General features: G+C 40.9%; 1 protein-coding gene across 1 annotated transcript in view; it reads left to right on the top strand.

The window, feature by feature from the left end:
- The first annotated feature begins 282 nt into the window (after window positions 1-282).
- ror2 (receptor tyrosine kinase-like orphan receptor 2) overlaps window positions 283-14016 on the top strand; it is a 61819-nt gene continuing 48085 nt past the window's right edge. Inside the window, exon 1 of the mRNA XM_037265802.1 lies at window positions 283-620. Coding sequence (XP_037121697.1) covers window positions 557-620 — 64 coding nt within the window. The 5' untranslated portion in view covers window positions 283-556. The remainder of the gene's footprint in view (window positions 621-14016) is intronic.

Genomic DNA, 14016 nt, shown 5'->3' with positions numbered 1-14016 from the left:
CTTGTAATGTTGAAGTCTATGGGACGACATTTGATAGGAGTCAATTAATTGTCCCCTAGTGTTTTGCACCAAGTTCGCGCCGCTCACATTGAAACAGGCATTTGTTGCTCAACTCCGTTTCTGTTACAGCCCTCCTGCTGTGATTGGGTTGTAATATTCACTGACACCCCCACTTGCCTCACCTCCGTCCCTGCCTCCCAAGCACGCACACGACACACGGGCGCGCGCGCACTCACACTAACACACGTTGCGTGGCGCATGCATCCCTGTTGCAGACTTCAGCGCATGGAGCCCACTCAAGTTGTCGTTGGATAGAGGCGCAGTGTAGCCCAGACGCGGCTTTGTTCGCCCTGCACCCGTGTGCATCTCTTGTGGAAGGAACTCCATGCCTCCTCATCACCTTCACGTCCGGAGATTGTGCGCTCTGTCCTTGCCCAGTCGCCGATTCGGAGCCGCAGACGCGAGGATCGGACAGCACGAACACAAGGCTTCTAAAACTGGACATTAGTCGATTCACTTTTTCAAACATTTTTTTCCCCGTGGAACATCTGGCGCTATGACGAAGTTAATGATGAATTTGCTCTGGATATTTTTTTTCTGTCCAAACCTGAGATGCTACGGTAGGCCACCATTTACAATTTATTTGAAGAAAAACTGATGGTCTCTGCATCTAGTAGAATAATACTAGGTTCCTCCTATAAGAGAGTCAAGACAATTATGGCCAAAAGTTTCTTAAATGGGATTCCTTTTTACTTGGGAAACATTAAAAACAGTTTAAAATGTTGCTCCTACCGTCACTTGAATATTTCAAGTTTGAAATACAAATCCTACCGAGTGGGGTGTGTTCCCTACCGCGGTCCTTTACCAAGTAAACGCTTTTATTGTTGACATGCGTCTCTAGCGCTTTTTTTTTTTTTTTAGGATATTCTTGTGTCGGCCTGGAACGGGCACTGTGTTGTTGTCATGTTAATTGCACGCATAGCTCCAGGTGATTCATATTCTTTGTCCTGCCATGTTAATTCGTTTATCCTCTGGGGGTGGGGGTGGCGGGGCTTGGTGTCGTGCAGAGATTTCCTGTTTTAGGGTTTAAGGACTCACCATTTGGTATGAAGTGAAAGGAGCATGGGATGGGAGCAGGGCTTGGAGGTCTAAACCAATAGCACCCCTCCCCCTTTATGCCCTTTTAGTTGTGAAAGTAGTAGTTCTTTCAATGACCATATATCTCAATGAGCTGGGGTTTACTGACTACAAAGAGTGGATATTAAGGTGCACAATGTTAGAAGATCAAATTAAGACTCCTTTGTTGACATTGTTGACTTGGTGTTCGCACAGTTGACTACATTCATCACTTCACAGTACCAGTATAATCCATACTCTGATGGTGGTTGACCCGATTTGTTTGAATTTTGGTTGACTTATAGGACACTTATCATGGAAAAAAGACTTTTTTTGCTTTTAAAATAATTTTCTTGTGTATCTGGAGTATCCAGGAGTGTAGAAAAGTGTAATATATTCCTCCAGGTGCTGCAGAGATACTGTTATAATCCTATTTTATACTCTGAACAGATTTCTCTGTTTTCTATGAAGTTTTTATCTATTACATCACATCCGTAGGGGCAGGACAAACCAAACAATGTAATGGGTGTTGCCAAACAAAGATCCGAGTAACCCGCCATGTTTAAAACGACTCTGCCTTGTTTATAACTCGGTGAGACTTTTGTAGTCCAAACAACTCAAGGATGCCGAAATGGAGCGATCAAAATGTTCCGTTGTTGGATGCATCAATCCACACAAATCATTGCACAACATCAGAACTTCTTTAAGGTTCTGATGTTGTGCAATGATAAATGTGGACTGATGCATCCAACAACAGAACATTTTGATCCCTCCAAATCATTGCTCAACATCAGAACTTCTTTAAGGTTCTGATGTTGTGCAATGATAAATGTGGACTGATGCATCCAACAACAGAACATTTTGATCCCTCCACTTCAGCATCCTTGAGTTGTTTGGACTACAAAAATCTCACCAAGTAATAAACAAAGCGGATTCATCTTAAACATGGCGGAATTCGCCATGTTTATGACTCGGATTTCCGTTTGGTAACACCCATTACCTGGTTTGGTTCGTTCCGCCCCAACAGATGTGATGTAATAGATAAAAAAATTAATAGAAAACAGATAAATCTGAAGAGAGTATAAAATAGCCCCCAAAACGATCATATCAGTATCTCTGCAGCACCTGGAGGGATAGATTACACTTTTCTACACTCCTGGATACTCCAGATACACAAGAAAATAAAATTAAAACCGAAAAGATTCGATTTTCCATGATACGTGTCCTTTTTATTAAAGGACACGTATCATGGAAAATCGACTTTTTCTGCAACCTCCCAGTGCTACCATGAGAGGAAAACTTTACCACTCAGGCGCCACCTCGCAAAGCAGAAAGGGAGGAAAACTGGACAACTAACATGTATGATCTGCAACAGCAACATTTATTGCAAAAACACTGAACAGATCAAATAAGGCATCTCCCACTAGTCTACTATGAAGATGAACGCCGAGGACTGAGATTCGACAAGTAGGAAGGTCTCAATATCAAAGAGTCAGGGAGACAACAAGATATCACTTACCCTCTTTTATATCAAATAGTTACCCTCGCTGGCCAATATACTATTTTGACACTTGCTAAAAACACCACAATCCCATGCGGCGGACCATAGTGGATGTCAACTCCGTTTTTCCTTTTGAACGCGTCAGTCAGGATGGTCAGTGGATTTATTTACGTGACAACTCGATTTTAATGGACTCTAAATCTTGATTTATGCTTGATGAAGAAAATGACGTCGTTTCAGCAACCGCGCCCCTCCATGCGGCATTCTTATGAGCCAAATTTACAGACCCCGTACCTGCCGAGATTTCTAATCCACGCAGAAACTCCCTTACAGAAAACATGAGTTTGCGGAACCAATTAAATTTGTAAGTAGATGTACCACTGTAAAGCGTTATCCCTTTTGGTGTTGACATTTAACCTCTCCCAAGTTAAATTGAGGCACTGTGAGATTTGTGAAAATGTTAATTTTAAAAATATTTACAATTACCGTATTGGCCCGAATATAAGACGACCCTGATTATAAGACGACCCCCTCTTTTTCAAGACTCAAGTTTGAAAAAAGACTTTTTGAACACCAAATTTAATTTTTATACAGAAAACGATTACCGTATTTTCCGCCCTAAAAGGCGCACCTAAAAACCTAAAATTTTCTCAAAAGCCGACAGTGCGCCTTATAGGCCAGTGCGCCTTATATATGGATCAACTGATGAATTTGTTGATCCATACTGGTTGTACACAGTGCTCTGCCAAAATGTTTCAGTACGTTTTAGTACGACTAGTAAATTACAAGGTCGCATCGCTTCCCAGCATTACGGCAACTGTAGTCAGGGGGCGTCACCGAATAGCTGTTGTACCCGCGAGGCTATTTCATGTCAAAATAGGCTGCTCTGTTAATGTTTCGAGTAAATCTACTGATCGATATGGAAGGGAAACATAGGTAAGTAGTACCAATGCGTTAGATCGAACTTTAGTCAGTTCCGATCATTTTATAGGAGATCGTTTGAGAAACGCGATTGTTTACACTTTGCTGAGGCTCATGGGAGATTGCGAGCTGAGGCTCGTGAGACTTTGCGGATGGCTAATGCTATTGCGATAGCTGCTATACGTACCAGGCTATTTCATGTCAAAATAGGCTGCTCTGTTAATGTTTCGAGTAAATCTACGGATCGATATGGAAGGGAAACATAGGTAAGTAGTACCAATGCGTTAGATCGAACTTTAGTCAGTTCCGATCATTTTATAGGAGATCGTTTGAGAAACGCGATTGTTTACACTTTGCTGAGGCTCATGGGAGATTGCGAGCTGAGGCTCGTGAGACTTTGCGGATGGCTAATGCTATTGCGATAGCTGCTATACGTACCAGGCTATTTCATGTCAAAATAGGCTGCTCTGTTAATGTTTCGAGTAAATCTACGGATCGATATGGAAGGGAAACATAGGTAAGTAGTACCAATGCGTTAGATCGAACTTTAGTCAGTTCCGATCATTTTATAGGAGATCGTTTGAGAAACGCGATTGTTTACACTTTGCTGAGGCTCATGGGAGATTGCGAGCTGAGGCTCGTGAGACTTTGCGGATGGCTAATGCTATTGCGATAGCTGCTATACGTACCAGGCTATTTCATGTCAAAATAGGCTGCTCTGTTAATGTTTCGAGTAAATCTACGGATCGATATGGAAGGGAAACATAGGTAAGTTGTACCAATGCGTTAGATCGAACTTTAGTCAGTTCTGATCATTTTATAGGAGATCGTTTGAGAAACGCGATTGTTTACACTTTGCTGAGGCTCATGGGAGATTGCGAGCTGAGGCTCGTGAGACTTTGCGGATGGCTAATGCTATTGCGATAGCTGCTATACGTACCAGGCTATTTCATGTCAAAATAGGCTGCTCTGTTAATGTTTCGAGTAAATCTACGGATCGATATGGAAGGGAAACATAGGTAAGTAGTACCAATGCGTTAGATCGAACTTTAGTCAGTTCCGATCATTTTATAGGAGATCGTTTGAGAAACGCGATTGTTTACACTTTGCTGAGGCTCATGGGAGATTGCGAACTGAGGCTCGTGAGACTTTGCGGATGGGTAATGCTATTGCGATAGCTGCTATACGTACCAGGCTATTTCATGTCAAAATAGGCTGCTCTGTTAATGTTTCGAGTAAATCTACGGATCGATATGGAAGGGAAACATAGGTAAGTAGTACCAATGCGTTAGATCGAACTTTAGTCAGTTCTGATCATTTTATAGGAGATCGTTTGAGAAACGCGATTGTTTACAGAGGGCTCGTTGGTTATTGGCTAGTGGATGCATACCGCAACCCTAGTCAACCTCAGTTTGATGCAGTATAGCTTCTATTTTATGCGCCTTATAATCCGGTGCGCCTTATATATGGACAAAGTTTTAAAATGGGCCGTTCATTGAAGGTGCGCCTTATAACCCGGTGCGCCTTTTAGGGCGGAAAATACGGTACATCTGAAACAAATGATTATAACAATATATTTGAGAGAAAAAGCATGTTATTTTGCCTCATTCAAATCATGCAAAAACTGTCTATCACATCTTAATATCTGAACATTTAAATATGTAAACTAAAGTGCAATCACATTTGTAAATGAATGGCTTCTGTTTTTTTAAATAGTGGCCTAGTGGTAGAGTGTCCGCCCTGAGACTGGAAGGTTGTGGGTTCAAACCCCGGCTGGGTCATATCAAAGACTATAAAAATGGGACCCATTGCCTCCCTGCTTGGCACTCAGCATTAAGGGTTGGAATTGGGGGGTTAGATCGCCAAATGATTCTCGAGCGCGGCACCGCTGCTGCTCACTGCTCCCCTCTACCCCAGGGGATGGATCAAAATCACACGGGGATGGGTTAAATGCAGAGGACAAATTTCACCACACCCAGATGTGTGTGTGACGATCATTGGGACTTTAACTTTTTAACTTTAACAAATAAACCAATCTACTGTGATAAAACAACAAAATTGCAATAACTGCATTAACCATCAAAGTGAAGTCAAACTGTAACTGTAATCTTGAAACAAATCTGAATAAAGAAAAACATTGCAATAAAATAATGCAAACTGGCACACGTTTGGTCGTAAGGATGTGAGAGCAGGTGTGTGTAGTGTACATGGGTGAGTCTTTGGGTGTGTGAATGTGATTCGTGTGTGTGTGATTATTGTATGAAGGGTGTGTGTGTGTGTGTGTGTGTGTGCGTGTGCGTGTGCGTGCGTGTGCGTGTGTGAGTGGTCTGTGTGTCTGCAACAGACAGAAATACAGCACGTAAGTCAACGCTCAACTTCTGACATCACACAACACTAGTCGACGGCACACATTGCATAACTAACTGCGCGTACCTTTTCCGCTATACTAAATAACCATAAATGAAATACTCTCGGCAATACACCAATCATAAGTCATCGAGACAACAAAATACATTTGCTGACGACCGTTAGTCGCCGTGCCGCTGCGTAACGGCTGTAGTAATGCATGCACGCTGCTCGTACGATGCAAGGCAAACTTAAAGGAGCGCGCTGGAGCTGTCAATCAAACGGCGCGCACACGAAGCAAACCGCAATCGGACAAACGGCACAACAGTGGACAATAGTAACAATGAAATGTATATACCGTGTTTTTCCATGCATAATGCGCAAAATTTAACTAATTTATTGTCCTAAAATCTGGGGTGCGCATTATGCATGGGTACAACAATTTTTGAAGAAAATCTCCCTCGAAATAAAACTTGAAATCACACCTTTCTTCTTGTTTGTTGTCAATCGCGCATCGCATTCAGCCATCCTGCCCAACACACTTAGTCAGTAAAATCCATAATTTACGACACATCGTTTGATGCGATGATGCAATCCTTGATGGTGTGTTATTGTCAAATATTGTTTGTTGTTTAATCTCCATCGCAGACCGGATATCATATGGAGGGCGCCATTACAGTATGCGCAGAACGGATGCGCAAGACACGTCAGCTATATAAAGAGCGAGAGTTCAGTTTTCTTCCTATTAGTTTCAATTCACAGTTTAATTAGCAGTTTCAATCAGCAAATAACAAAATGCGTATTACAGGTAATATTGTATTTCACAACACTTTGCCTTGTTCCTTTCTTCTCTGCTGTTCACTTCAAACACGCTCCATACGAACACAATGCTCTCGTATCAGACGCTTGCTCGATCACCTGCTCGTTTGCTGTCACAATGTACCCTACACAAATCCGAAACATTTCTTCGCTATCGCGTTTGCTAGCGCATGCGCAGTGATACTGACCGGCAGAATAACATCCGGTAGTTCCCAAAGATGATCTTTTTTCTGAAATAATTTTACGTTACGTAAGAGTCAAAATTTGGGTGCGTATTATACATGGGTACAGGCTTTTTTCCAGCATTGACATGCCATTTTTAGGGTGCGTATTATGCACGGGGGCGCATTATGCATGGAAAAACACGGTACTCACTTTGTGTCAAAGACGCACATGATCATAGCAACATACTCAGTCGATACCAGCAACCTTTAACTTACCGCTGCGCACAAGTGAATGGGTTTAATGTCTAGACCAGGGGTGGGCAAACTTTTCGACTCGCGGGCCGAACTGGGTTCTAAATTTGGACCGGAGGGCCGAACCAGGAGCAGATGGACGTAGTGTTTGTGTGAAGTAATATAAGCGACCTGTAAAGGTCATTGCATAAAAGATTTTGGCCTTTAGTATGTAGTAAAGCATGGATATTCAAAACAAGTTTTTTGAAAACAAATGCATTTATTAACAGCATTAAAAAAAAAATCACTAAAAAACTGCTATCAGTGATTCTCATAAAATACGACACTATTATTATGAATAACAGTCTCCATCACTTCAGTGCCTGCAGGTCAGATTAATGAAAAATGTTTATCTTATGAGATCACATCAAACAGCAAACATTCTGACCAAATATATCATCTTGAAGAATCGGTGAAAGCCATCCAAATAAAGTAATCAAAACGGCAACACGGTGAGGGGTATCTGAACATCAGAGCAGAGTTTTAACTCACAAACACCTGGTAACAGAGGTGAGGAAACGGGAAACACTTCCTTAAAGTAAGCGGTAAGAACTTTACAGGTTAAGATTAGTCGCAAACAGGTGGTGCATCAATGTCCTTGAGCATCCTGCATTGTTTGAAAATGAGAATGGTCGCTAGTTTCAATCCCTGCTATGTGTACAAATCATATTCAAAATGCATTTTTTTACAACAAACTTGAGAGCCTCCCCTTCATTTTCAGTGGGAACAGTGTTGTTGGTCTCCCTTTTTTGCTAGTGCATCATAGTCTGGAGTAAAATTTGTTGTGGCAATTCTTAGGAGAGATCCGTTTACCTCGATCTGTGACGGGTTGATGTGGCTGAACGTCACGTCGCGTACGTCGAGCCAAATTGGCCACTCTTAACATTCGGCACTCACTTCTTTTCTTCGGGCCACTCATTTTAATGGAAGGATTCCAGGGGAAGGTTTGTGGGTGGCTTTAGCGTAAAACTGTATCTGAAAGCTCAGCGAGCGAATTACAAGAATGCTGTCGTCACAGCCCACGCTCTAAATTCGGGACTGATACAAATAGAGCGCGAGTGCGCCATGTCCGTACTACTGAGTACGTACGTACACGCACTTGTGAGTGTGCACCGAGCTTTCTGACACGGCTTCCGGTAGTAAATGCGCAGGCGAGCGGTTCCCCATCTACTGGGGAAACGCAGTCATTGCAGGCAAAATGACCAAAAAAAAAGTTTAATAATACAATTAATTCAGGGTTGGCGGGCCGGATTAAACGGTCCCGTGGGCCGGATGTGGCCCGCGGGCCGTAGTTTGCCCACCCCTGGTCTAGACCCTGAATGTAAGACGACCCCCACTTTTTCAGTCTTATTTCAATGCAAAAATCATCGTCTTATATTCGGGCCAATACGGTACTTGTGCTCAAAATCCTCAAGTAAATCTGTGAGAATGATTTGAATGTCAAGTACATAAACTGAAAGTAGAGCAGTTGAAACAAGTTAAAAGTCAAAGAAGCTGTGGCCAAAAAGTGGAAGGTAATTAATAAGTAGTCACTACAATATGACTCACCCAGTTGGCTTTCTGAGTTGGGGAGAGCTGCTGGTGGTTGAAATGAGGCCCTTCCTTTACTGTGGAGGGTGTTTAAGGAGAGAGAACACTACTATCCCTGTAATCATATGGAACCAAACCCTTTCGGGAATAAACCAGCCCCTGGGCACAGTATTTATGCTTTATAAATAATAAGAAAAAGCTGCATATCATTGTTAAATTAACAAAAGGGAAATAACTAACATGTTACTTAGCCATAGATGCATCCTGGCAGTACGAAGAAAAAGCAAGTCACAGTCATCTTGTTAAACTGTCTGTCTCTTGTAAAACTGAGTGACGTCACAAGCATTCTTTCAAGGAGGGTTGCCTCTCTTTTAACAATTATCATGTCATAAACACTTGGACATTTGGAAATGCTTTCTAGTTACATGCTAAGTCTAGTTTCCGCATCCTGGTATTACATTTGTCCTCACAACTGGTTGTAGTGATAATTTCATGCAAGTGTCTGAATGAAGCATGAAAATGACATGATCACATATCAAAAGACTATTCATTTTTTTTGCAGAATGCATTTGAATGACTGTATATTAAAAGAAATCTTACTATATTATAAAAACGTGTGCTTTTTTTCTAGACCATTGAAATGCTTGCAATACCCAGCCACACAAACACAATCATGACAACATCCAGATGTTAATATTGTACCTGGAAATAAAAGCTCATGTTCACATTTAGATGTTCAACCCAAATATCTTAAATTTCCTGCAAAAATTAAGGCATTAGTCGAGAAAAAAAACAAAAAACAATTTGGATTACAATTATGGGATAAAGGCAGTTTGGATGACAACATATGAGGAAGTGACTCACGCTGTTATAATGACCAGCTCATTTGATGTAGACTCAACTTCTTTTAATAAATACACCCGCAATGATGCAAGTTTCTGCAGTTCAATGCATGGTATGAACTGATCACATTGTTCAGAGACAGGACAAGAAATTTTGAGATCATAACTGATAATGATTCCACCAAAGGGCAGTATTTGTTCAATGTTACAAAGCAGAGAAGCAAATGTGAGTCCATAGCTCTAGTACAGGGGTGTCAAACAAATTTTTTTCGCGGGCTGCATTGTAGTCATAGCTTCTTTCGGAGAACCATTATGACCGTCAACCCAAATAAATGTATGAGCACCTCATATTATATACAGTAAAAGCTACAAAACAAACTGACAAATAACCCATTTTCAACACAGACGAGTAAAAGCTGGTCAAATATTTAAAAAATTATATATTATTAAGAGTGAAGACAATTTGCAATTCTAGTAATGACACGAATTTGATGCACAATTTGTCTTCGCGGGCCACATAAAATGATGTGGCGGGCCGTATCTGGCCCCCGGGCCTTGAGTTTGACACCTGTGCTCTAGTAGAAACAGTCAAGCCTTCAGGTTGTTTTCTTTTCCCCTCAAGGTTTTTTGTTTTCTTTTAAGCTCATAATGACTTGTCCTCCTTCACTACGCAAGTCTTGGGTAGTTCCACTTAATGTTGAACATTTTTCAATGTGGTGCATGAATGGGGTTGTCCAACTGAGTTCCAGACAGACAAAGAAACAAGTCATGGGCGAAAACATAACCTCTTTGGACAAGGCAATAAAATGGATTCATTCTGAGCTCAATATAACAAAGAATCTGTGCTGCTATAATATTGCTGGCATTTCCAGCAGTGTGACACTGGCTCAACGTGACTCTACTTGCCTTTTCAGTTTTTTAACTGGATCAAATGATGGATGGAATCTGCTACCAAGGCCTCTTTTATGACATGCCATATTTCCATGATTCCAACTTACACATGAGCTGAATTTGTTAAAAAAAGAAAAAATGAATAACTTTGTAACTCAACACTCATCATTTGAGTTTTTCTTTTTTTTATTTAGAGGTTCGTCTGACCGTTGCTGCTCTTTTTCAGCTGCAGGGTGTCTTGCTCACAAGGTTTCATTATCATTAGTGGCAGAGCATCGTCATTTTGGCTACAACAGCCAAGGCTTTGTTCTTTGTTGCTCTGGTTGCTTGCTGATGACAAGCCTGCCAAGCCTGAGTGTGAAAATAGTTGAAGAAGGCGGGGTGCTTTTGCGTTGACATACCCACAATGATTACAGCTTGTGATAGCCCCCCAAAAAAATCTATATTTATGCTATTAAATACAAATGTGTTTGAGAACAGGATCCCATGGCATCAATTCAAACACTCTATCAAGTTTCCACACGGTTCTGGCATGGGATAGCGCTCTTACATGCTTGGTAAAATCTGACTTACACAAGAAGTCTATACACTCTCAAATGTGTCTCTAAATGAGAACAAATTGCTGTTTGCAGGTTATGATTTTTTTTTTGTTACCATGTATTGGAAAGTTACTCCCGCAGACTGCTGTATGTGTTTGGATTATAATGTGTTTGTCTTAAGACTTGGTGAAGTGGCATGTGGCCTATCACCAAGGCCATTCCCGTATACAACGTTCCTTGTATATGTATACAAATGATAACTCATGCTCACGAGTCGAGGGACCCCCCGCACTGCTGCTCGTCTTATCGGATGAGCTGGTGTAGAACATATTCTCTTTCCAACCTCATTATGTATGTGTGGCATGTTTTTGAATGTTTATGATATATTGACAGTACTGTCACAACTGAGCATATGTCCATTAAATAATTGCTAAAAGATAACCCAATCGTACATAAAAGATGAAAAAAAATCAAAGCTATCAATAAGAAAAAGTATTTGCCACCTAAACCTAAAAATAAATTGTTCACCACAGTAATTGAAATCCAGAGTTTTCTACTAGTACTGGGAACAAGTCTTTCATATCACCCTGGAAATATTTTGGCCCGTGCCTTTGGCCCAGAATTGCTTTCGTTCAGCAACATTGGAGGCTTTTAAAGCATGAGGAATCCTTTTAAGGTCATGTATTTTAATCAGGTTCAAGTCCAGACTTTGACAAGCATTCATTCATTCGTGGAGGTTTTTGAGTTCTATTTGATTAAAACTCACTTTTGAGATTTAGCGGCCGTCTATAAGGCTGGATGCTCTCTTCCATAGTACGGGAAACCAATAAATAACTTTGTCAACAGGGTGGGGGGTGCTGGTGAGGTGTACTGGAGGCCCACCCTCAGGTGAATGCATTCCAGAATTTGGATTCCAAACGCCAATACTTAAGAAGTACAAAACAGTCCCTTTTTTACGAGCCTCTATTTGAAGCGAACCCATTTTGTTCTTTCTCATGAGAATGAGCCACTGCGCCCTCAATCTGAATTTTACTTTGGAAGAGAATAGTAGGTTTCCAGGAAAAAAGCATTACCGTAATTTTCGGACTATAAGTCGCACCGGAGTATAAGTCGCACCAGCCATAAAATGCCCAAAAAAGTGAAAAAAAACATATATATGTATATAAGTCGCTCCTGAGTATAAGTCGCCCCCCCACCCAAACTATGAAAAAAACCGCGACTTATAGTCCGAAAATTACGGTACTTTCATTAATGAGATACCTGTATACCTATGTAGTATGTAAATACGTATGTACGTTCGATTTTCAATGAGGCCAAAATCTGAACACCTTGCATACAAATACTGATAATAAAGAACATTTAGGAAATAGGGAGCTTGTAAAACATTGGCTCGTTTGTATAGTTTTACGTTTGATTTGTGGGCAGGAGACACACTAAAACAAAATGTTTTTTGTTTCAAATGAATAACATACAAATGTTCATAAAATCTAAAATGTGATTATTTCTAATAATGACAGCACAACCCATCCCAGTATTTTTGCCCCAATATTTTGGTGGATACATGTCCCAGAAACATAACCTCTTTGTAACTAAAGCAATCAGGAGGTAACTAAAGCTCCTGGTCATCTAAGTATTGGAGTGGAACGAGAACTGTACCACTTTTCTTTCATAGTCATCACAGACAAGAAAGACTGTATTACTGGGGTAGTCCTACAACCAAACCGCAATATAAATAACAATTTTCTCGTGAACTATGAAATGGGTCCATGCAGCAGCGTGCAATGAATGAGTCAAAGAGCGGTTGAACACGGGGTCTCAGAAACCTAGAATGAGTGGTCCATTTTGGGGGAAATAACTGTTAAAGTGGTCTGAAAGGGAATGAATGGATGGATGAATGAACGAATGAATGAATGAATTAACGAACGAATGAACGAACGAACGAATGAACGAACGAACGAATGCCATCGAAAGAAATCCAAGCTTTGAGAACTAACAACAAGGTAAATAATATTGTTACAATTGACCATAAATGACACCCTTTTTGGGGCATGCATAAATCATTCTGATTTGTGAAATGAGTCATACTATGAGGGAAATAAATTTGAAGCCCTTTTAACATAGAAGGAAGTTGGGAGCAAACAAAAACTGGTGATTTAGTACAGACTATGTTTTGTCAATCTGGAAATGTAGCAGAGGTTAAGAAGCATCAGAAGTGAAAGACAGCCATCTATGCCCACCTTGTATTGACAGCAATAGTCACTGTTGTGCTGCTGTGTTGCCATGCATGTTATTCTCACATCATCAAGTTCTATATGAAGGCTCAGGGCAAAGCTAAGGACAGGTTAATTCAATCAACAACACTGGAACAGAATTGCAATTTCCAAATGTTTAAAGCATTCCAAGTGGGCAATTTAGGAGACAGAGATTGAGGTTCCCTTTCCCTCGCTGTCATCACAAATGTTCTCTTAAGGCATGGGTAGGCAACTCCGGGCTTCATGTTAATGGACATGCTTTCCATGACCTATTTATGGGACTTTAGCCCCTGCCAACATGGTTGCCACATATGTCCAATCATTCATTCTCTATGATGGGAGTGGCATATCTCTTAGTTTGCTCTAGTCTTACAGTAAATCTCTGGCAACAGTGGCAGAACCAGCAAGTACGCGTACGAGTCTCTGTCTGTTGTTTGTGCCACAACACCAGTAAACAACAGCGACCAATTCTGGAACTAACAGACTTTGATAATTACTGTACAAAGGGGTGTTGTGAGTAAACTGGCACCTTGTTGATGAGCCCTTCAGTAGATGATACATGAAAACGTGTTTCGCATCCAAGTGTCTCAGTAAGATGCTGGCAGAGGATAAAGAATATATGAATATTGTTATATTGTTGGTCTACATGTGTTGCTGCGCAATTCATTTAAGTACTTGTTGCTTAACTACTGAAGCATCTTTATTGTACTACACTATGAAATTTCACATGATGTCAGGTGGCTGAAGTCAAAGTGAGTTCCGGTCACACCACTTATTTAATTTTTTTTTTTTTTTTGAAAAGTG

Source organism: Syngnathus acus, chromosome 12 (genome assembly GCF_901709675.1).
Source record: "Syngnathus acus chromosome 12, fSynAcu1.2, whole genome shotgun sequence".
Classification (NCBI taxonomy): Eukaryota; Metazoa; Chordata; class Actinopteri; order Syngnathiformes; family Syngnathidae; genus Syngnathus; species Syngnathus acus.
Note: the sequence above shows the minus strand (reverse complement) of the source record. Positions and strands in the feature narration are given on the sequence as shown.